This window comes from Sander lucioperca, chromosome 4, assembly GCF_008315115.2.
Source record: "Sander lucioperca isolate FBNREF2018 chromosome 4, SLUC_FBN_1.2, whole genome shotgun sequence".
Taxonomy (NCBI): domain Eukaryota; kingdom Metazoa; phylum Chordata; class Actinopteri; order Perciformes; family Percidae; genus Sander; species Sander lucioperca.
Window position 1 is genome coordinate 5,434,063 of NC_050176.1, and position 22,842 is coordinate 5,456,904.

The following is a 22,842-nucleotide window of genomic DNA, read 5'->3' on the forward strand; positions in this document are numbered from 1 at the left end:
TCCAGAGATCCTTTTGCCACTGGGCATAAAAAACGGGCCTTTGACATGTCAGCATTCTGTCTCGTGTCTTTTAATTTATTTAAATTATGTGCACATATTTACACACTCTAGTAATAGTCTCAGTTAGATTTATGAAGCCTGTAATGTAATGAAAATGCAAGTGAACTTTTATTCTCATTCATCAATAAAGGAAATTCTATAAAGTTTGATTTTTGCTCTCGTCGTCATTCACTGAACCTGCGAGGTTAGTCAGCGGTTCGGGTTCAGACTTAGCAATGATACCAGGAACCATGACATTCTGTTTAAACATCTTTATCTATCTTATTAAAGTATACTATACTAAAATTTCTTTTATGACTTTTTTTGATATGCCATTCTATGACTTTTTTCAACACACTATACTATGACTTTATCACTTTTTTTCGACATACTATACTATGACTTTTTTAATCACTTTTTCGACATACTATACTATGACTTTTATCACTTTTTTGATACGCCATTCTTTGACTTTTTTCGACATATACTATGATTTGTATCACTTTTTTAGACATACTATACTAAGACTCTTTTTTTAATCACTTTTTTCGACATGCTATACTATGACGTTTTTATCACCTTTTCAACATACTATAGACTTTTTTATCACTTTTCAACATACTATAAAATGATTTTTTATTACTTTTTATACTATGACTTTTCGACATTCTGCACTTTCACTTTTTTATCACTTTTTTCGACATCTCATACTATGACTTTTTTGGACATGTTATGCTATGACGCTTTTGTCACTTTTTTCGATATGACTTTTTTTATCACATTTTTCAACATTTTTTCAACATGCTATACTATGAATTTTTCATGAACTTTTTCGACATATATACTAAGACTTTTTTATCACTTTTTCGACATACTATACCAAGACTTTTTTTTAATCACTTTTTTCGACATCCATACTATGACTTTTTATCAATTATTTTGACATACTATACTATGACATTTTTCAACCTACTATACTTTTACTTTTTTAATCACTTTTTTCAACATGCTATACTATGACTTTTAAAAAAATGTTTTGAAATACTATACTATGACTGTTTTTCAACATACTATACTATGACTTTTTTAACACTTTTTTCGACATACTATACTATGACTTTTTTAATCACTTTTTCGACATACTATACTATGACTTTTATCACTTTTTTGATACGCCATTCTTTGACTTTTTTCGACATATACTATGATTTGTATCACTTTTTTAGACATACTATACTAAGACTCTTTTTTTAATCACTTTTTTCGACATGCTATACTATGACGTTTTTATCACCTTTTCAACATACTATAGACTTTTTTATCACTTTTTTCAACATACTATACTAAGACTCTTTTTTTAATCACTTTTTTCAACATGCTATACTATGACGTTTTTATCACCTTTTCAACATACTATAGACTTTTTTATCTGATATGATCTACATCTATATGATATTACTTTTTATACTATGACTTTTTTCGACATGCTATACTTTCACTTTTTTATCACTTTTTTCGAAATCGCATACTATGACTTTTTATCAATTTTTTTGACACACTATACTAAGACTTTTTTATCACTTTTTTCGACATGCATACTATGACTTTTATCACTTTTTTGACATACTATACTATGACTTTTTTCAACATACTATACTATGACTTTTTTTAACACTTTTTAAAAAATGCTATACTATGACTTTTTATCGTTTTTTAGACATACTGTACTATAACTTTTTTATCACTTTTTCAACATACTATACTATGACTTCTTTTATAATTTTTTTATATGCCATTCTATGACTTTTTATCACTTTTTTCGACATATATACTATGACTTTTTTATCACTTTTTCGACATACTATACCAAGACTTTTTTTTAATCACTTTTTTCGACATCCATACTATGACTTTTTATCAATTATTTTGACATACTATACTATGACATTTTTCAACATACTATACTTTTACTTTTTTAATCACTTTTTTCAACATGCTATACTATGACTTTTAAAAAAAATGTTTTGACATACTATACTATGACTGCTTTTCAACATACTATACTATGACTTTTTTAACACTTTTTTCGACATGCTATATTATGACTTTTTTATTAAATTTTTTTACATCTCTACTATGACTTTTTTATCACTTTTTTGACATGTTATACTATGACTTTTTTTGACACACTATATTATGACTTTTTATCAATTATTTTGACATACTATACCATGACATTTTTCAATATACTATACTTTGACTTTTTTTGATCACTTTTTTGACATATTATATATGACTATTTTCGACATACTATGACTCTTATCACTTTTTTCGACATGCTATACTATAATGTTTTTATCACCTTTTCAACATACTATACTATGACTTTTTTATCACTTTTTTCAACATACTATAAAATGATTTTTTATTACTTTTTATACTATGACTTTTTTCGACATTCTGCACTTTCACTTTTTTATCACTTTTTTCGACATCTCATACTATGACTTTTTTGGACATGTTATGTCACTTTTTTCATTATGACTTTTTTTATCACATTTTTCGACATTTTTTCAACATGCTATACTATGAATTTTTCATGAACTTTTTCGACATACTATACCAAGACTTTTTTTTAATCACTTTTTTCGACATCCATACTATGACTTTTTAACAATTATTTTGACATACTATACTATGACATTTTTTAACATACATACTTTGATTTTTTTATCACTTTTTTCAACATGCTATACTATGACTTTTAAAAAAATGTTTTGACATACTATACTATGACTGTTTTTCAACATACTATACTATGACTTTTTTAACACTTCTTTCGACATACTATAATATGACTTTTTTCGACATGCTATATTATGATTTTTTATCACTTTTTACTACATGTTGTATTATGGCTTTTTTATTAAATTTTTCGACATCTCTACTATGACTTTTTCGACATACTATACTATGACTTCTTTTTATCACTTTTTTCGACATGTTATACTATGACTTTTTTCGACATACTATACTATGACTTTTTATCACTTTTATCGACATACTATAATATGAATTCTTTATTACTTTTTATACTATGAATTTTTTCGACATGCTGTACTTTCACTTTTTTATACTATACTATGATTTTTTTATGATTTTTTTCGACATGCTATACTGACTATTTTTGACAGACTATACTATGACTTTTTTATCACTTTTTCGACATACTATACTATGACTTCTTTTTATCAATTTTTGATATGCTATTCTATGACTTTTTTCGACATGCTACACTGACTTTTATATCACTTTTTATATGATATTTTATAATTCTTTTCTACATACTATACTATGACTTTTTTAATCACTTTTCCAACATGCTACAATAAGACGTTTTTATCACTTTTTTTTGACATACTATACTTTGACTTTTTCTTCACTTTTTGACATACATTTGACATTTGAGTTTTTCAACATGGCATAATTTGACATTTTTCTAATTTTTTTCAACATACTATAGTATGACTTTTTTTTTACCACTTTTTTTTTTACATACTATACAATGACTTTTTCAACATGCTATAATATGACTTTTTTTCTAATTGTTTTCAACATACTATACTATGATTTTTTAATCACTTTTTCAACATAATATACTATGTCTTTTTTATCACTTTTTTCGACATACTATAATATTAATTTTTTATTACTTTTTATACTATGACTTTTTTCGACATGCTGTACTTTCACTTTTTTATCACTTTTTTGACATCTCATACTATGACTTTTTATCAATGTTTTTGACATACTATACTATGAATTTTTTATGATTTTTTTCGTAATGCTATAATATGACTTTTTTTTTTATCACTTTTCGATATATGATCGATCTTTTTTCACTTTTTTAACTTTTTTGACATACTATAGTATGACTTTTTTATCACTTTTTCAACATACTATACTATGACTTCTTTTATCACTTTCTTCGAAATACTATAATATTAAATCATTATTACTTTTAATACTATGATTTTTTTCGACATGCTGCACTTTCACTTTTTTATCACTTTTTTTGACATCTCATACTATGACTTTTTATCAAAGTTTTTGACATACTATGCTATGAAATTTTTTATCAGTTTTTTCGACATGCTATACTCAGACTTTTTTATCACTTTTTTAGATATGACTTTTTTTAATCACTTTTTTGCGACATGCTATACTATGACTATCTTCAACATACTATACTATGACTTTTTTGACATGCTATATTATGACTTTTTCATCACTTTTTTATATGAGTTTTTATAAATGTTTTCTACATACTATACAATGACTTTTTTTAATCACTTTTTCAACATACTATACTATGACTTTTTCAACATGGTATAATATGACTTTTTTCTAATTTTTTTCAACATACTATACTATGACTTTTTTTTTATCACTTTTTCAACATACTATACTATGACTTCTTTTATCACTTTTTCAACATACTATAATATTAATTTTTTATTACTTTTTATACTATGACTTTTTTTGACTTACTATACTATAACTTTGTTATAACTTTTTTCGACATGCAATACTATGACTTTTTTTATACCTTTTTTCAATGACCTTTTTTATTACTTTTTTCGACAAACTACAATTACTTTTTTATCACTTTTTTGATATGACTTTTTATAATTTTTTTCTAAATACTATACAATGACTTTTTATCACTTTTTTAACATGCTATACTATGACTTTTTTTTATCACTTTTTTGACATACTATACGATGACTTTTTCAACATGGTATAATATGACTTTTTTCTAATTGTTTTCAACATACTATACTATGACTTTTTTATCACTTTTTTGATATGACTTTTTATAAATTTTTTCTACATACTATACAATGACATTTTATCACTTTTTTGACATACTATACTATGACGTCTTTATCACATTTTTCAACATACTATACTATGACTTTTTTATCACTTTTTTCGATGACTTTTTTATCACTTTTTTCAGCATACTACAATGACCTTTTTTATCACTTTTTTGATATGACTTTTTATAAATTTTTTCTACATACTATACAACGACATTTTATCACTTTTTTGACATACTATACTATGACTTTTTCAACATGGTATAATATGACTTTTTTCTAATTTTTTTCAACATACTGTACTATGACTTTTTTTTTATCACTTTTTCAACATACTATACTATGACTTCTTTTATCACTTTTTCAACATGCTATACTATGACTTTTTTTATCACTTTTTTGACATGGTATAATATGACTTTTTTCTTATTTTTTTCGACATGCAATACTATGACTTTTTTATCAGTTTTTCGACATGCTACACTAACTTTTTTATCACTTTTTTATATGACTTTTTATAATTCTTTAGTACATACTATACAATTACTTTTTTATCACTTTTTTGACATACTATACTGACTTTTTTCTAATTTTTTTCAACATACTATACTATGACTTTTTTAATCACTTTTTCAACATGCTACTTTTTTCGACATACTATACTTTTACTTTTTCTTCACTTTTTGACATACTATACAATGATGTTTTCAACATGGTATAATTTGACATTTTTCTAATTTTTTTCAACATACTATAGTATGACTTTTTTTTACATACTATACAATGACTTTTTCAACATGCTATAATATGACTTTTTTCTAATTGTTTTCAATATACTTTCACTTTTTTATCACTTTTTTTGACATCTCATACTATGACTTTTTATGACTTTTTTGACATACTATACTATGACATGGTATAATATGACTTTTTTTCTAATTTTTTTCGACATGCAATACTATGACTTTTTTTAGATGACTTTTTTATAACTTTTTTGACATACCATACGATTACTTTTTCAACATGGTATAATATGACTTTTTTCTAATTGTTTTCAACATACTGTACTTTGACTTCTTTTTATCACTTTTTCAACACACTAAAACTGACTTCTTTTATCACTTTTTTCGACATACTATACTATGACTTTTTTATCACTTTTTTCGACATACTATAATATTAATTTTGTCTGGATACAGTACTTTAGTTGGTTTGTTTATGTATGCTGTTACAGTTATTATCATGTAGCTAACACTAGCCTACATTGTTGGTTTTTCATGTTGCTGTAATTTGCTAGCGTTCTAATGCTGTATTAGCATCTATATCAGTCATATCAGTAATCTTTGTATTTTAGAGAAGACTGTACTTTGGTTTATTTTTTAATTGTGTCTGGATATGGTACTTTAGTTGGTTTGTTTATGTATGCTGTTACAGCCTGCGTTGTTGGCTTTTCATGTTGCTATAATTCTAAAGCTGTATTAGCATCTATATCAGTCTTAATCAGTAATGTTTGTATTTTAGAGAATACTGCACTGTGGCTCATTTTGTAATTAGGCCATGTACTGTATATTGCATTCATGTTACACATAACCCATGATTTACCCCGGAAATGTTTCCTATATATAATAAAATATCAGCTATAGACACTAACCAGCGCCATTATTACATCTACCTTTTTGTATTGGTGCCGTTGTGGAAAATGTGCTACCATGCCTACAGAAGCTGAGAATATTTGCTGCTTGGAGACACCTCAGGTAGCATTGTCACCACTAAATTGTAAACTACTTTGTCTATTCACGTGACAACTAATTGTGCTTAAAAATGACACTTACCATTTATAATTATAATTAGGTTACTAGAAGATTACGGGAGGTCAAAGAACAGCTCACATGTATGGTTGACCATCCTGGATTTGAGCCTGTCTGCTTGAATGTCTACGCTCTGCAGAATATAGGCCAAATATACAGAGCTGACTATGGCCCTCTACAATTGAGAGGACACCACCAGTAAGTTGTGCTTTGTTACAGAAGTTAAAATAAAAAATAAAGTCTTGTCTTGAGTCTTGACTCAACAAATTGTGTGCTTAATTTTCATCCAATAGTGTAGACAGTGTCCAGATTTATTTACATCAGAGGAAAAGAAATTATTTTTACAAAACAGGCATTGAAGATGATCCATAGTAACATAGGAATATTTACATAACAATGACACAAACCAAAATAAAAAATCTATGCAAAACTAAATAACAGGATCAATTGTTCAGTCGCTACAGGCATCTCTCCTATCGTTCCTTTGTGAGCTGGTGCTGGGGCCTCCTGGGACGCAGAATCCGGGTCGTTATTCCAGCTCAGAGTTTCCTGATGAGGAAGGCCACTACGTAGGGTTTAAACTTCCCCCCGTTTGAACCTTGACACAAAGCTGGCAATGACCTCCTCCTTGTCTGGCTTCTCATACTGCACTGATAGGTCCTCTGGGACAGGGATGGCCAACAGCGCAGTGGTGTATGGCGTAGAGTTGACAAAGACTTCCTCAAAAATTAGGTCCATCATGTCAGCAACATAACCTGTATCATAAAACAAAAGCACAAACATATTTCTGTTTTTAATTGTTGGTTTTGTTTTTACTGTGTTTGTGTATTTAATTGTCTTTTCATTAAGAGAAATAAATGTTAGAATTCGAAAATATGTTTTTTTAATTGAATTGAACCCTTACCAAAGGTCGGCTCTGTCTTTTGTGGTTTAGCTCTGCACTCTCCCTTCCTAGCCTTTGGAAAGTAGATTTTGAAGAGAGGTTCACCTTCCTGTGTTTTTTTTTGATGAAAGATGCACCACTGTGAGCGCCCCCTATATGGAACTCTGGTGGAACTGCAACCAGTTCAGAAGCTGGAAGTAACGAACTTCTTCCCTTATTAGAAATTCTTTGGTTTGGAACTATGCGAGACTGAAGTAGGCGGCAAAATCGTACAATGGAGTCCAATGGGAGTGTCGCCACTCTGTCTTTCTCTATCACTCTGGTACTGTCCAATCTGGCACAGAGGAAGATTAGCAATTTGATAATCTCTCATTGTCAGACCTTCCTCCACAGCGCTGCCCGTGCACGCTGTGTCCGAGTCCAGCCCGGCCCGACACATTAACTGGAATTATGAGCCCGAGCCCGATTTCAACCCGACACTTTTTTAATACGTGGGCCGTTATAACTGACGTTCTCAACTACAATTCAGAGTTGTTTGAACTCAACGCATTTCTCTGTGAGGGCTTGCTTCGCCCTCATGCTTGGAGAAGTAACAAAAGAGGACATTGAAGGCTGACTATCATCTTTTCTGCCACGGCGAGCCTGCTTCATGTGTCTGTTCATCATCCAAGTCCCCGTTTTATTTGCGGTCATAGGCGAGCAGCGTGCCGCATTTAGCCTAATGCACCCGACAGAGCCGACAGTATGTTGTCACTGCCCACGACTTGTTTAAAATGGTTCCATACCTCCGACTTTCCCCCAAACTTGCTCAAAGGTAATTCTCCCGTTTTTCTTTTTTTCTTTACATCCTCAAGCTCCATGTTTCACTTAAGCTACACCATACAGCCCAGCAGCCCCATGATGTGTGCGAGAGGAGACTCCGCGCATGACACGTGTTGCATTTTGTAACTGTAGTCCAACTTGTGTAACTTTTTGGACACATTTGTTACTTTGGCCTAAATATAGCCTATATAGATAATATTTCTGATTATGGCATAGCTTTCTCCCCACCCAATTAGGCTAATAAAGTAATGATTAAAAAAAACACAAATGCTTGATCAAGGGCCCGGCCCGGCCCGGCCCGAGGATAGTGGCGGAAAATAACGGCTCGGGCCCGGGCAGAGAATCGAAACTCTAGTCCTGATGGACCTCAGCCTCCTGCGAGAGAGGAGTGACTCAAAGAGTTTGTGGCCGGGTTGGGAGGGATCAGCCACAGTCTTTCCAGCACGCTTCAGAGTCCTGGAAGTATATTTTACAATTCTAAAATTACTGCTAATTCCACAGAGCCTGGTGGCTTTAGCAAACGCAATATCGCAGATATTTTTATGTTTTAAAAAAAGGATCTTACTCTTTAACAGAAATGGCGACCTCCTTAGAATTAATTTCCATAATGTTCTCAGACACTTTGAATATTAATCTGAGCCTGTCAGTAGCAAAACAAGCACTTTTGTGAAGGTAAATACAAGCTGGACATTTGCCCCATTAACTTACATTGTAGCTTGTCTCGCCGCTGCCGACTGCAGCGATCTTGCCTAATACTGGACCAATGTCAAAGATTGTTGTTCCCATCAGTCACTTAGACACAAAAACATAGGAAAATAGGGCCCAGGTTGAATAATCGTTTTTTACCCATAAAAATGCGCCAAAATAATTACAAACGTCCCAGAAATCACCAGCCCTTTGCAACATGCCTGTTCCTGGATGCTGTCAAAGTGCATGTTAGTTGTTATTGTGTTGCATTGAGAAGTGACCCATATCCTACCTTTGCTTCAGTGGCCCTTCACTGGTTCACTGCGATGACACAGCTGATCCTGCCTGCTGTGCTGTACTGACAGAGATGCAGCCATGGTACCTACTACAATGTCAACAGTGTCAAACGCATACTGAAATTACAAAGTTTGGCCACTAGATGGGAGTGCTAATATAACATAGAAATGAACCAGCATTGAACAAATACAAGGGAGTTTATTTTGTGGTTACAGAGATTACATCTTATTTCAAGTCGTGCATCAGACTCTAGCACTAATTCTGTAGGCACATGTTTTATGAGCAGATAATTATCATACACTTCCTTCACTTTTCTCTGATTACCTTTCTTTCAAGTGTTGTGTACTGTAACCCAAGATAAACACATAACACATAGCATTATAAGGCAATCACAAAAATATCTTGAATTGCTGACAGACTTAATACATTTTGGGTATATCACATCATTTCTAAAAATATTCAGAGTAGATAAATAATTTGTAGCTACAATATGCACTGAAATGCAAGGCCAATGAGTCGGTGTATAAGTATGGTCTAACAAATGTGAGCCCGTGAGGAGCTTGTGTCCTTGTGTCTGTTTTCTGTCTGTCTTCTCAATCTGTTGAGACACTGAAAAAACAAACAAACAGGGCACATGAATACTTCTGGGATTAAGTCTGACAAGTGAGTAAAGCCGCCTACACACAAACCGCGGTAAAACCACTCTGCGCTGGCTGTGCCGTTGTTTTCCAATGGGGAGAGCGGGGAAGACAACTCGGAGGAAGCGCTACCCTAGGCGTTGTGCACCGCTCAGAATTGCTGCGCTCAAAGTTCAAATTACTTTTAGTGTTGCCGCTGACCTTTCAAGGCGCAATCAATTCCAGAAGCAACGACGACGTATACCTGCGCTGTGTCCTACCTCACGGTTTACCGCGGATCATGTGTAGCCGGCTTCACACTTCATTTGCACTCAGAACGGTACTAGTTATTTAAGACTTGATGGGAAAAATTAACATATATAAAGAATACATATATATTAAACATGTTACTGCTTTATAATGAAATAAATAAAGGAAAGATGATGCAGAAGTGAGAAAGGAAGGCCCACAGTGAACACGGTTTTTTTTACATCAACATTAGCAGTACTCACTCTATTGTATGTAAGGCATATTTCTTGTTCTTTGTTAGTCCCATAAGCACTCTGATTCCTGAGTCTTCCAGATTGTTGCCCATCAGATGCAGCTCTGCCAGATGTTGGGGGTTTGACTTTAGGGCATTGGTCAGGAACTGAATGCTCGTCGAGCTCAGGCAACAGGTCCTCAGTCTGGAAGGAAAACAAGTACTTGAGATTAGACCAGAAACCAGCTCCTTGTATGTACCGCTACAGCATGTACACAACTGGAGATATCCTAACAAATATAACTAAACTAAATTTGCAATCAATGTATCATGTGGCTTTTGTAGAAATAACTAGTATTCAATTAATGGAACAATAAGCATCAGAACATTGGCTATAATTTCCGTGCCTCCCAAACACAGACTCTTCCATAGCGCTGGGATTTAAACCTCAACGCTTTAGAACTGGGCTCTCCATGCATTCTAAAGTGTCCATGCAGAGTGTGTGTCGGGCGCGAGAGAGAGAGAGAGAGATAGAGATAGAGATAGAGAGAGAGAGAGAGAGAGAGAGAGAGAGAGAGAGCAGGTGTTACCTCTAACGTTCTAACGCTGGGTTTTACTGGCAGCTTTTTACAATTGCAACTCTGCTACCTCTCTGCAAAAGTTAACTCAGAGTTAACTTTGGCAAACGGGCAGGGGGATCTTCTATGCTAATTTAGAGGTCCAAACCAGACTCATCTTCAAAGCCAGATGTATTATAAGACCAACCAGGTCAGACTTCATCTACTGGGGGCTGCTCTGCACCGATATCGCGAGACAATTTCACATCAAAATCAAAAATCACATTTTGATCTTGTCACACCTCTAGTTGCCACACAGCGTAATGCAGGAATCCATACATTAAGGGTGGATAACCCATGTCTCCAACATCCCACTACCATGCTTGGATAACAGAGTGTTTGTTTGTGTGAAGGCGCATATTATTAGAACTGTTCAACCGATCAGCGTCACTCTTTGTGATATTTGTAGTGTTCAATGCTGGAGACCAAAGGAAGAGTCCTGTTGTTTCAAATTATTATATTAAAAAATTTAATTCCGTTTATAATATTAAATAAATACTCTGAAGCTTTTGTTTTGACCGGTAATCTTTTTTTTCACTGGACCTGAAATATAACAAAACAAGAAGACAGAGAAGAAAAATAAAAGAGAAAAGAGTTTTACATAAACGTTTGCATCATGCACAAAGTGCAAATCATCACTGTCGGAAAGTCGTGCCGGAGGAGACTGGCTCGCGGTAGCAGATGAAGTATATTGCAGATTCACCGCTAGGCCTAGCTAGCTAACGTTAGCTCAGCGTTCGTCTTTTGTAGATGCTGGATCGCACGTGATACCCGTGTGAACATGAGCATACTGCCCATGCGTCAACACTTGGGCTTCCCGTTTACATTGCAGCTGAAGACCGTAACAGAGTATAGCTGCACTTTCTAGTGTTAGAAATCACCAATTAGGCTTCTAAACCAAAAACTACACAATCGAACATATTCCAACAGGAATGTGATTCGAAATTGGGAAGAAACTATTACCAACATCGGCAACCGACAGTTTACGTTAACTATAAACACTGCAGTAACGTCCGTTGTATGGGGCTGAAGCCCAAGTGTTGACGCGTCTCTGGAGCAAATCAGTCAGATGCCAGGAAAGCACACAAAGCATCTCGCACCGTGCTACTAAAAAGCTAAGCACTTCGCCTCAGAATGGGCAAGTGTCTAAAGGTCTAGCCAGAGAGGCAGACAAGGCGGAAGGAAAGGTGCTGAGGGTATGTGAATGGAAACATCCAACATGCTGACGCATATATGACGCCATCAACTGGAAATAACCGACCGGAGCTCAAATTCCTATTCCGCTGCTTTCAAGCACCTTTAGACACAAAAGCAGAACGGAGCAAATGGCATTTACATTGGCATTATATTACATAACATTATCTTATCATATATAACATAAGTATTATATTATATCCATAAGTTGGCATTGAATTTTATTCTAAGTATTAAAAAGGTCTTAAAAAGTCTTTAATTTAACTGGGAGAACACTGGGGGTTCCCTGAAAAAGTAACTCCTACTTTGAATAGCAGCACTTATTGCATAGCTATGAGTTAGCTGGACCCATGTTTTGACTGACAATAAATGAGTGAATTTGTATTCATTGGTATTTCTTAGGAGCAGATGAACAAATGAAGAAAGACTTACAACAATTTCTCAAGTTTACTTTGAGGGCTTCTGAGTCCCACACAGAGTTTCTTCACTCCCTTATCTTGCAGGTTGTTGCCAGACAGGTCCAGCTCTCTGATAACACAGCCCTGTGATGCAAATACTGATGCAAGCTCTGCACAACAGTCATCAGTCAGGCTGCAGTGACTCAAGCTGAAATGGAACAAAAATCACGTTATAGCATGTTGTTCTTCTAAAGCTGCAGTTCAGACCAAATATTTGCAAAGAGACGAGACCGGTTTTAGAACGTTGCAGGGAAAAGTTTCAGCGGTCTGAACTGTCAAGTCGCCAGTGGCTGGTTTTAGAACGTAAAGCCCAGCCCAGACCAAAGATTTGCAACGAGACAAGTTGAAACTTGCAACTACATGCAATGCACCGGTCTGCAGCGTTCTGAAACCTTCCAATTCACACCAACGCGACATGAGGCTTTTTGTAGCTGGATATATCATTTGTTGCGTCTAAATATGAATGTGGATACCACTAGTGATACTAAGTAGTGCTTGCTACAGTTGCATTTCTAGTGATGAATCGGCAAAAACACATTTCATTTCTCTGATTCACGGCTTTGTCCTAGGCACTCCCTCTCTTGAGTCATTCTCTAGTTCGCTCGACCATACGTGCTTGCGGGCCCCTCCGTAAACAGTTTGTAACAGAAATAAAATGGATAATTTTATTGTAACTGACTTTACAAGATGACTTCGCTATTGACTGTAGGAACAGGTGACATCCCATTCGTTCTAAAACGAAAACGCAGCAACACCATCAGCTGGTTTGAGTCGAGCTGAGACAGTTCAGTTCAGACCGCTGAAACTTTTCTCTGTGACGTTCTAAAACGGTTTCGTCTCGTCGCAAATCTTTGGTCTGAACTGGTCTACCTGTTTTAACAGCCAAACGCAAAGTAAGATGGTCAAGTCAAAACTGTCAACTGATTGAGATGGCAAAGGTCTGCAAGTCGTTGCACTGGACCTGAAATAAGTTTTGACTTGTCTCGAATCTTTGTTCTGAACTGGGCTTAACATAACATTTGTTTAATGAAGAATAACGTTTGGAAAATGATTTACTTGAGAGTTTTCAGATTGAGGTACGGATTCTTCAGTCCAGCTGAAATGGCTTTGATTCCCTCGTCTCCCAGGCAGTTCATGCTAAGGTCAAGCTCTTTCAGCTCCACTGCCTGCAATTCTCTTTTGGCCATCAGCACCCCGTAGAGCTGGGAGACGCCACACAGGACCTTTGCCAAGTTATAGCAACCCGTACCAGTGATTCCACATCTTGAAACACTGACAGGAAATAAGAAGAAATGTATTTAATCAATGGTTTAGGATTTCAGCTGAACACTGTGGAAAAAAATGTACTTGCTGAGGTTAGTAGTGAAAAATGAAATGATTCTATCACAAGTCTACTGAATGAAATAATCAAAAGAGAAAAAAAAAGTTAGGCATCCTTACTTGAGTTTTTCCAGACTACACCATGCATACATGCCTTCACAGATAAGCGCGAAACCTTCATCTTTCAAGTCGTTGTTGCTCAAATTGAGTTCTACCAGAGTGCTGGTTTCAACTTTCAGAGCTTCCCCGATACTTCTACAGCTTAACACAGTGAGGCCACAGTGATACATCCTGCCAAAGAGATACAAAATGTTTGTGTTACTGATATCTATTTATTGAATGCATTTATATGAAGTCATACTCACTCTAGCTTTGTTAGCTGCGATATATCACATTTTTGAAAGAGCTCAATGGCCCCCTCGTCTCCGACCATGTTGATGCTCAGATCCAACACTTTCAGGTGGCCAGTGTTCTTCTGCAGAGCCGAGGCCAGACAAGAGCAGCCCTTTTGCTCAATGTTGCACTGTGATAGTCTATGAAAAAATGACATAGCAACAGAACAGAAATGCTAAATGTCACAACTGAAAAAGGAAAAGCTACCTGTCTATAATCAACACATTTAGTTTGAGTTGCATTGTTATTTCAATGTTAAAATTTGAGCCGACTTTGTTTATTGCCCAATACTGTGATTCTTTTGATATAAACTTCTTCTTTCAGCCGTTACAAATGGTCATATCTGTGTAATTTCATGTTCATATAAACATGCAACGCTGTCAAAATAAGGAACATTCTTAATTTTCAATGTTTTTATAACAAATTCATATTAAAGAGCCCCTATTTAGCTTTTTGGGATTTTTCCAGTCTTTTAGTGTTTTAGATTTTTTTTTGTGTATGTATATAATCAACATTGAGCCCAGCCCTGTATGAAATATATGTATAAAAGCACAAAAAAAGCTAAAGGAGCTTTCTCTCCCACCGACAGCACTTTTTCTTAACTGCCTGAAACGCCTCATCCACCTTCCTGTTAAAATTCCTCAAAAAGTGATGTCACCAATTGAAAATGTCAGCCCAGTTTTTCATATGTGCTGCCCATTTGTGCTGCATGAGCAAGCACAGTCCGCCCAGTGGCTTGTTTGATTTGGTTGGCCAATCACAACAGAGTGGGCCAGCTAACCAATCAGAGCAGACTGGGCTTTTCAGGAACAAGGCCAAGACTGTTTAAGGAGCTGCAGCAATGGGCAGTATGAGTACAATAATATGTTTTTTAACATCAAAGCATGTAAACCTATTGTAGTAGACCCCAAGAGTATGATGCTGAAAATGAGTATAATAGGGGATTTTAAGAAAAGGGAGAGGACATGTTAGATATATTTCCCAACACTTACTTTAGTGTTTCTAACTGGCATTTAGGAGATCTCAAACCATTGGCAAGATGTCTCAGTCCGTCGTCTCCTATTTCATTCATGCTGAGATCCAACTCTTGCAGTTTCAGGGACTGTCTCAGGGCAGGGGACAGGTATTCACAGGCCAGCCAGGTCACTCCACAGCCTTGCAACCTGATTGTTTTCAGTCTGCAGTTTTGATCACTCAGCCCCTCTACAAGTTTCCTGACTCCATCGTCACTGATGCTGTTGTATCCCAGGTCCAGCTCTCTCAGGTATGACTCTCTTGTGCTCAGGACTGCTGCTAAGGCTGGACAACACATATCGGACAGGTTGGAGAACCGCAGCCTGCAAGGAGATGGGACTTAAAAAACTTTGGGAGAAAACCAGCCTTATCCTTTAATAACAATACCCAACACAAATTATAGCATATAACAGCAACTTTGTTTTCACCTCTCTATTACTGACTTGTTCCTGGACAACACTGCACTCCTTAAGAATATGAACACTGCAAATATTTATTTTGTATTGGCACTGTCTTCTATCATATATAGGATATAACAATGACTATAAAGTTAACATGCGGATTTTCAGTTTTAAAGGTGTTTACGAATGTTTGGATCCATACTAAGTGATATCAGTCGGATTCGTAACACTTTTTATACTTTGGCGCCCAATTTTAGGTCTGTGCAGGACAATCAAAACACATTTTCTCAGTTACTAGTAATGGTACCTAGCAATACAAATAGTTTTGGTTTTAATTTAGGAAGATTTGAGATGGCCACCTCCCAAATAAAAAATAAAATCTTTTTTTGTGATTTGGGTAGCGTGACCCATCAAATAGGGCTGCAACGAACAACTTTTTTGATAATCGATTAATCTGCCGGTTATTACTTTGATTAATTAATAATCTATTTGGTGGGATGCACTACCAACAAGGTAAAGAACCCATTACTAAGTTTTTGTAAGCTGCCGAACCGAAAGACTTATGAGCTTTTAGGAAGACAAAAGTGGATACAGGCAATAAGACGTAAAGCATCAGCAGGAAGAATTGGAAAACTACGGGGTCCTGACTAGGGTTGCAAAGGGCCGGAAATTTTCCGGGAAATTTTCGGAAACTTTCCATGGAAAGTTTAGCTGGGGAATTTTGGAAAGATTCCAATTTGGAAACTTTCATGGGAATTAACTGGAATAAATGGGAATAAACGGGAATTAATGGGAATAAACTGGATATTTTTAATATTGCTTTCCAAGGAAATTTAGCTGGGGAATTTTGGAAACATTCCAATTTGAAAACTTTCATGGGAATTAATGGAAATTATGGGAATTTGGATGGGATGTAGTCCTTGGGCTCAAATGCAGCACTGTCTTCAATCAGCTTCAATCTGCTGTAGAATGTTGGATTCTAGAAATGATCTGTGCAGTGGGTGTGGCCACAATAGCCCTGCAGTAGGCTAAGTAGTAGCCCAAACCATTGACCTTTAGCTTAACATATGAAGGTAGCTAGCATGCTGCCTTTGATTTACTATGGTTATGGTTATATGCGTGCTAAGCTAACCATCAGCGCTGTCTATTGTTTCCAGCCTATCAAGAACAAGTGGGCTATACAATTAACACACATAGGTTAATAGCAATGGGTTATGTATTCCCCCCCGCCCCAAAAAAAACTCCCGTATTTTATGTTATGTTAATATTTTATGCTGATTACTGCGTGCGTGCATGTCATTGACGAATATAGGGAGGACATTCAACTGAAGTTGCATTAATTCAGGTTGTTTTAACCAAGATTATGCCTCAAGATGTTTTTTTTCCAACTACATTTAAGTTCCCTGTTATAGACTAACAGTATTATAACAAGCAATATTACAAATATTCAGTTTATTCTCATTAATTCCTGTTAATTCCCATGGAAAGTTTTCAACTTTGAAAATTACCAGAATTTTGCAACCCTAGTCTTGACACATTAGCCTGGATGCCAGCCGAACTTAGCCCCGCCCACAACATTCAAGGTCGGGAAGTTCACATTCTGACTAGAATCTGAGTATGACCATGTCAGGCTACTGACACATGCAACTTGTGTTACAGTGGAATAATGGAGTATTATGTTTGCAAGTGCCTTAGCTTGCTAACACATAGCTAACATAAGCTTACTAATTACCTTTTTTTTGGGCCTGTGTGTAATGTGTAATAACAACATGGGTTCACCTTCTAACAGCTAACTTGTCCTCTCTGGTAGACATCAGATATGTTCAAGTCTTTTTTTGGAAGTTCAAGTAAAGTCTCAAGTCTTTTGCCACGAGTCCAAGTCAAGTCTCAAGTCTCTGGCCATCTGATCTGCCCCTAACACTGTATTGTTAAATCTTATGAATTCAAAGCATGTCCTGTAGCTACCATCCATACAGTACAGTATCAAAATCAGTTGTAGGATAACTTTATGGGGTCTACTTAACACATCCCTCTAGTCCCTCTAGACTTGGTGAAATATTAATCTAAGTCAGTCACATCATATGGATACAACTATAAAGATACAATTTGCTTGTTCCCAGCATTAGCACAACACTTTGCGATGGTTATCTTGTTACCTGTGACGATATATGCTAAATGTAACGTCTCTTTCACTCAAAGAAATGTCTAATGTTGAAGTGGAAATCAAGAGAATAGTGGCAGCGCCACACCAGTTACAGAACAACATGCATCTCAGTGTCAGTCCAAATTATGCACAATAAGCAGTTTGAACTCTGATGTAATGCCATTTATTTATTTTCTAAGTGTTAGTACGCTCAGTGAAACTGAGTCCAGCGCGAGGGAGATCTGACTCAGAGGAGGAGAGGTTAGTGAGGCCAGCGTCTCCACAGCAGGTGACAGTGCGCAGAGATCCGCTGCGCCACGCATGGATGAAATAATGAAATAGTAAATAGGACTACAATAACAGAAATACGTGCAGAATTAAGACAGTCAAGAAGGCCCAGTGTTTGGTGGACCGGGTACACCTTGTTCACTTAATAGCCTACAAATCATCCACGGGATCAATTACGCATCACATGAGTTTGCCCACCCGACACAGCGTTTGTTCCTGGGGAGATGGATCCATGCGTCCCACCTCCTGTGCGCCATGGATGTCTGAGCCAACTACTAACTATAAAGATACAACTAGCCTGTAGCACAACACTTTGCGATGGTTAGCTTGTTACCTGTGACGACATATGCTAAATTTAACGTCTCTTTCACATTGCAAAGTGACTGATCTATCTGGGTGCGTTTTGAGATGCCTGATGAAGTTCGACGTTGATCCAGCATCATTTATCTTGGTGCCACACACCTTGCATGTAGCTGTTCGCTTACTGCCACTGTTTACGAAGTTATTGAAAGCAAAACTAATGACAAAAGGCACAACTCCAGGAGGACTTGGTGTCGCCATCTGCAATGCATTTTTTTTATATGTGAGTGCGCGCACATAAGGCATTACGCATGCGTTACGTTGCACATTAAGGCAAAGGGCAGGGGACATGCAGCTCGTCATACGTTTTCCCAACGTATATGCGCCAATAAAAGAAAATAGTAATACATGAATAAATTTAGATTTAAAAAGCAATAATTGCATGAAAACAGGTTGTTGACGAGTCTCGAAGCTCGAGTTCGAGTAAAGTCTGAAGTCTTTTGGGTCGAGTCCGAGTCAAGTCTGAAGTCAGCTGTTTGTGCGACTTCAGTGCGACTCGAGTCCCCATCTCTGGTAGACATAGCTTGCAGACCGTTTTTGTTGCATATAGTGGCGCTGATTGTTTACCCCTCCGGTGGGCTTGGCTTTCAGAATATGACCTGATGATTGCGTTCTGTCTCTATAATGTGTATGATGCCGTGCACCATAACAAAGACCAAACTAATCAATGATGAAATTTGTTGGAAACAATTTTTGTATGTACATATTATCAACATAATTCTGCTGGAACAGAAAACCAACAAAACAGAAAAGGTATTAACTTAGATTTCCTAAGTTAATACCTTTTCTGTTTTGTTGGTATGTATATGAATGATAAGAGGCTGAATCCAATGAGTACGAACTTACATGGCTTTCCTGGATTTCAAAATAGCTGGCAGGTGCCTGAGGAGACTCTCATCAGATCTCTTGGAAACTTGCATCTCAAAACATTCTCTCATCCCTTCAAAATTGCTGGTCCTTTGCCTTACAAATTCCCAATGCATTGGGTAGAAATCACGGATTGGAGAGGACCCAAACTTCAGAAAGAACTTGACTTCTTTCAGTAAAGCCTGGTTGTCGTACTCCCTCAGACAGTGGAACAAACCCACAGCTGTGTAAGACAAAATGTTCTCCAGGATCTTCTTCTTGGTGTAGTCAAACAGTGGATCGGTGGGCTCCAACGTGCCACGCTCCTTAATGAGGCCAAAGAGGAAGCGAAGGAAGACATCGGATTTTCCCTCATCACTCTGCAGCGCCTGGTCCACCAGATACCGACAACGAACAGACTGGAGAGAACCTGCTTCAATCTTGTCCAATTCAGCAGACGCAGCCAAGAACTCCTGAATGCTTAAGTGACCAAAGCGAAACACTGTGGTGTTATGCAGCCCCTTCTCTTCTCTCAACACAAGTGGACACTCTTTGGAGAAAGTTGACGCCTCCTCAACACTTATGTCATTCTCTGAAAGATCATGCTCATATATAACATTACCCTCTCCCATCCGAGGCAGTGCCAGCCTTTTCAGCTTGGCAACAATGTCCGAGTATGATGCTTTGACCAGATTTGTGTAAATCTGGGTTAAATTCAGGGGATTGATTTTCAACCCATCATCTGATTTAAGATGACTCTTCAACACACTTGCCATGATGGTGCAGATTGGAGGTATCTCACAAAGGAAGTCCAGGCTCCTTGATATTTTCACATGGTCGATGGCTTTGTTGGACAGATCATCGTCACCGATAACTGTCCTGAAGTGCTGCTCCTTCTGTTCATCACTGAACCCTTGAACTTCGGTCTCTTTAAGCAAAAAGCATTCAGGGATCTGGGTTGACGCTGCAAGTCGGGTCGTTATCCATATATGAGCGCTGGGAAGTAAATTCCCCCTGATCAGATTGGTCACTAGAGTATCCACTGTGGATACTTCAGAAACATCCCTCACAGTTGGACAGCTGAAGTTTAGCGGGAGATGATACTCATCCAGTCCGTCAAGCACAAACCACACTTTGTTTTCATTTAGGCTGGAAACATCGAGCTTGTTCAATTCAGGGTAAAACGTCTGGAGAAGTTCAATTAGGCTCATTTCGAGTTTAAGCAAGTTCAACTCCCAGAACGTGAGAGGAAACAGAAGCTGGATGTTGTAGTACCCTTTCCCCTCGGCCCACTCAAGAGCACAACTCTGCACTGTTGTGGTTTTTCCAACTCCAGACACTCCCAAAGTGATGACTGTTCTCTGGCTGCTGTGATGTTTGCAGTCGCATGATAAAACATCTGCGAGCGGGACAGTTTTAAAAAAAGGCCAAGTATGACAGTCAGATTTGTCAACATATCTAAACTCATGCTGGTACAAATCAGATGTGTCGTCATTCTTGAGCTCCCGATAGCAAAGTCTTGAAGGAAGTAATGACTTTTCAGAGTATGCGCTGTTCAGTTTCAGATATTTGTTCTTCAGTGTAGTTTTCAGGGCATTTTGGAGATCCATCACAGAGGCAGTAGATCCTGAAAAAGATGGGAAGATGATGAGTGTAATAAATATATTATAATATGTAATAAATAAATTGCATGGGATTAGCATAACGTTGGCATGTAAAGGGAAGACTAGTGGGTACTCATAGAACCCATTTTCATTAAAATATCTTGAGGTGACAGGTCAAGGGAATCCTTTGAAAATGGCCATGCCGCTTTTTCCGTAGCCAAAATTCAATTGAATTTCAATTGAATTCAAACAACTTTATTTATCCCTAAAGGGCAATAAAATTTTGCAGTTAACCAGTCACATAAAAAACAGACAAGAAGAAACACCATCGCAATCATTCAATCAACCAGCATGTCAGTAGCAGCAGGTCAACGAATGGGAAACCCAGGCAAGAGCAGCAAAGCACACACAGGTTGCAGAAATTAAGCTAAATTAAATAAATACACAACCATAATCCAACATAAGTAAAGTAATAAATACATAAATCAAAGCATTATGCTTCACCAGAATTCCAAGCTATGAATGTTACAAAATGTAGCTTATGTAACATTAAAACATTTGGGCCGACAAGCCATTATAACGTTGTTGCTATCAATGAATTCCTCAACTAGTCTTGTTTAATGTGATACCAATATCTTCACTCTAGCTTTAAAAGTGAGTCTGCTGCAGCCTCCGAAAGACAGTAAGCCACCCACCCCCCTGGCTACACAATACAGCAACAGTTGTCTTGGTTGCAAGAATCGTATTTTGTTATCAAGTGAGGCAGTTAAAGTGAGTCTGCAGCAAAAAGACAGGGTTTAGAGAGCAATTCTCAACTAAGTAAACGGAAGTACATAACCCTTGTGTTAAAAACACAAAACTTTGTGGTAGACACAAAGCAGAAACAGTACACTGTATACACAGGATTTCCTGTCGTGTATTGTCAGTTTCTAGCTAGACCTATAGCCTTGTTATCTGTAGGTTATAATGTATGAAAATCACACATAGCAAATTCAAAATAATGACAACAATGTTTTTAAGTTTTTCTTACGCTAACGTTACATCATTTCATATTGTGACGCCTGCGCAAGTCACAGTTTTTTTGCTGCTATTTGTATAGCCAAATCTTGAAGAAATGGCCACAGCAGACTTTATTTAGCTAGCTAGAATTCTGTTTGACAACATTTAATAATAACCATTTTATTTTAAATCGCAACAATGTATTATGTTCAGCGATAATAATAAAAAATAAGATGAACATGATGCTCTAATAAACTTACAAATAGATAGTATCATGTAGTGATACGTTACGGCCTTTTTTGATAACTGTTTGTAGCTAATTTAGCTAGGACTCAACTTGCTTAGAGTAGCTAGACTTTAAAGTTCAAACAGTTTAGCTAGTTAACACCGATAACGTTAGCTAGCTAGTTGAGTGTTAACGTTAGTGTTGTAACGTTAACGTTAGCTGCTGATGGCGTTACGATATATTTATTAATCTCCGTGTAACGTTAACATAACGCTACTTACCAAGACAAACGAGTACATCACATAACCCCTCCTGTAACGTTGAAGAAACAACAGACGAGACAGTCGCGTTACAGTAATGTGTGAAAAAGAAGAAGAAGAATCCGTATAAATTGGGGCTAAAGCCTTCTCATATACAGTCTATGGCTAAAACTCCAAAGTCCTGAAACTTTTTTCTCGAGTC

At 36.4% G+C, this 22,842-nt stretch overlaps 1 protein-coding gene across 2 annotated transcripts; it reads right to left on the reverse strand.

Annotated features, from left to right (window-relative positions):
- Nucleotides 1-206: 206 nt before the first annotated feature.
- On the reverse strand, nucleotides 207-22,842 carry LOC116039682 (NACHT, LRR and PYD domains-containing protein 12-like). Of its 2 annotated transcripts, XR_004897148.1 has the most exons (10): nucleotides 22,662-22,842; nucleotides 19,552-21,178; nucleotides 15,492-15,836; nucleotides 14,472-14,639; nucleotides 14,227-14,397; nucleotides 13,843-14,058; nucleotides 12,761-12,934; nucleotides 10,549-10,722; nucleotides 9,839-10,028; nucleotides 207-217 (listed from the first exon to the last, which is right to left on the reverse strand). XR_004897148.1 is itself a non-coding variant. In XM_031284648.2 (9 exons), exons 2-9 carry the CDS (start codon nucleotides 21,159-21,161, stop codon nucleotides 10,013-10,015), a joined length of 2,874 nt encoding a protein of 957 aa, XP_031140508.1. In that variant the 5' UTR covers nucleotides 21,162-21,178; nucleotides 22,662-22,842; the 3' UTR covers nucleotides 9,598-10,012. The 2 variants fall into 2 exon arrangements, 1 of the variants encoding a protein (XP_031140508.1); XM_031284648.2 differs by lacking the exon at nucleotides 207-217 and having other exon boundaries at nucleotides 9,598-10,028.

Excerpts from the sequence above, each read along its gene's own strand:
- LOC116039682 (XM_031284648.2), bottom strand. The coding sequence starts at position 21,161 with ATGGATCTCCAAAATGCCCTGAAAACTACACTGAAGAACAAATATCTG. Across the intron at positions 15,837-19,551 it reads TTGAAATCCAGGAAAGCCAT|GCTGCGGTTCTCCAACCTGT; the intron begins GTAAGTTCGTAC and ends ATCTCCTTGCAG. Across the intron at positions 10,723-12,760 it reads AGTAAACTTGAGAAATTGTT|ACTGAGGACCTGTTGCCTGA; the intron begins GTAAGTCTTTCT and ends TTTTCCTTCCAG.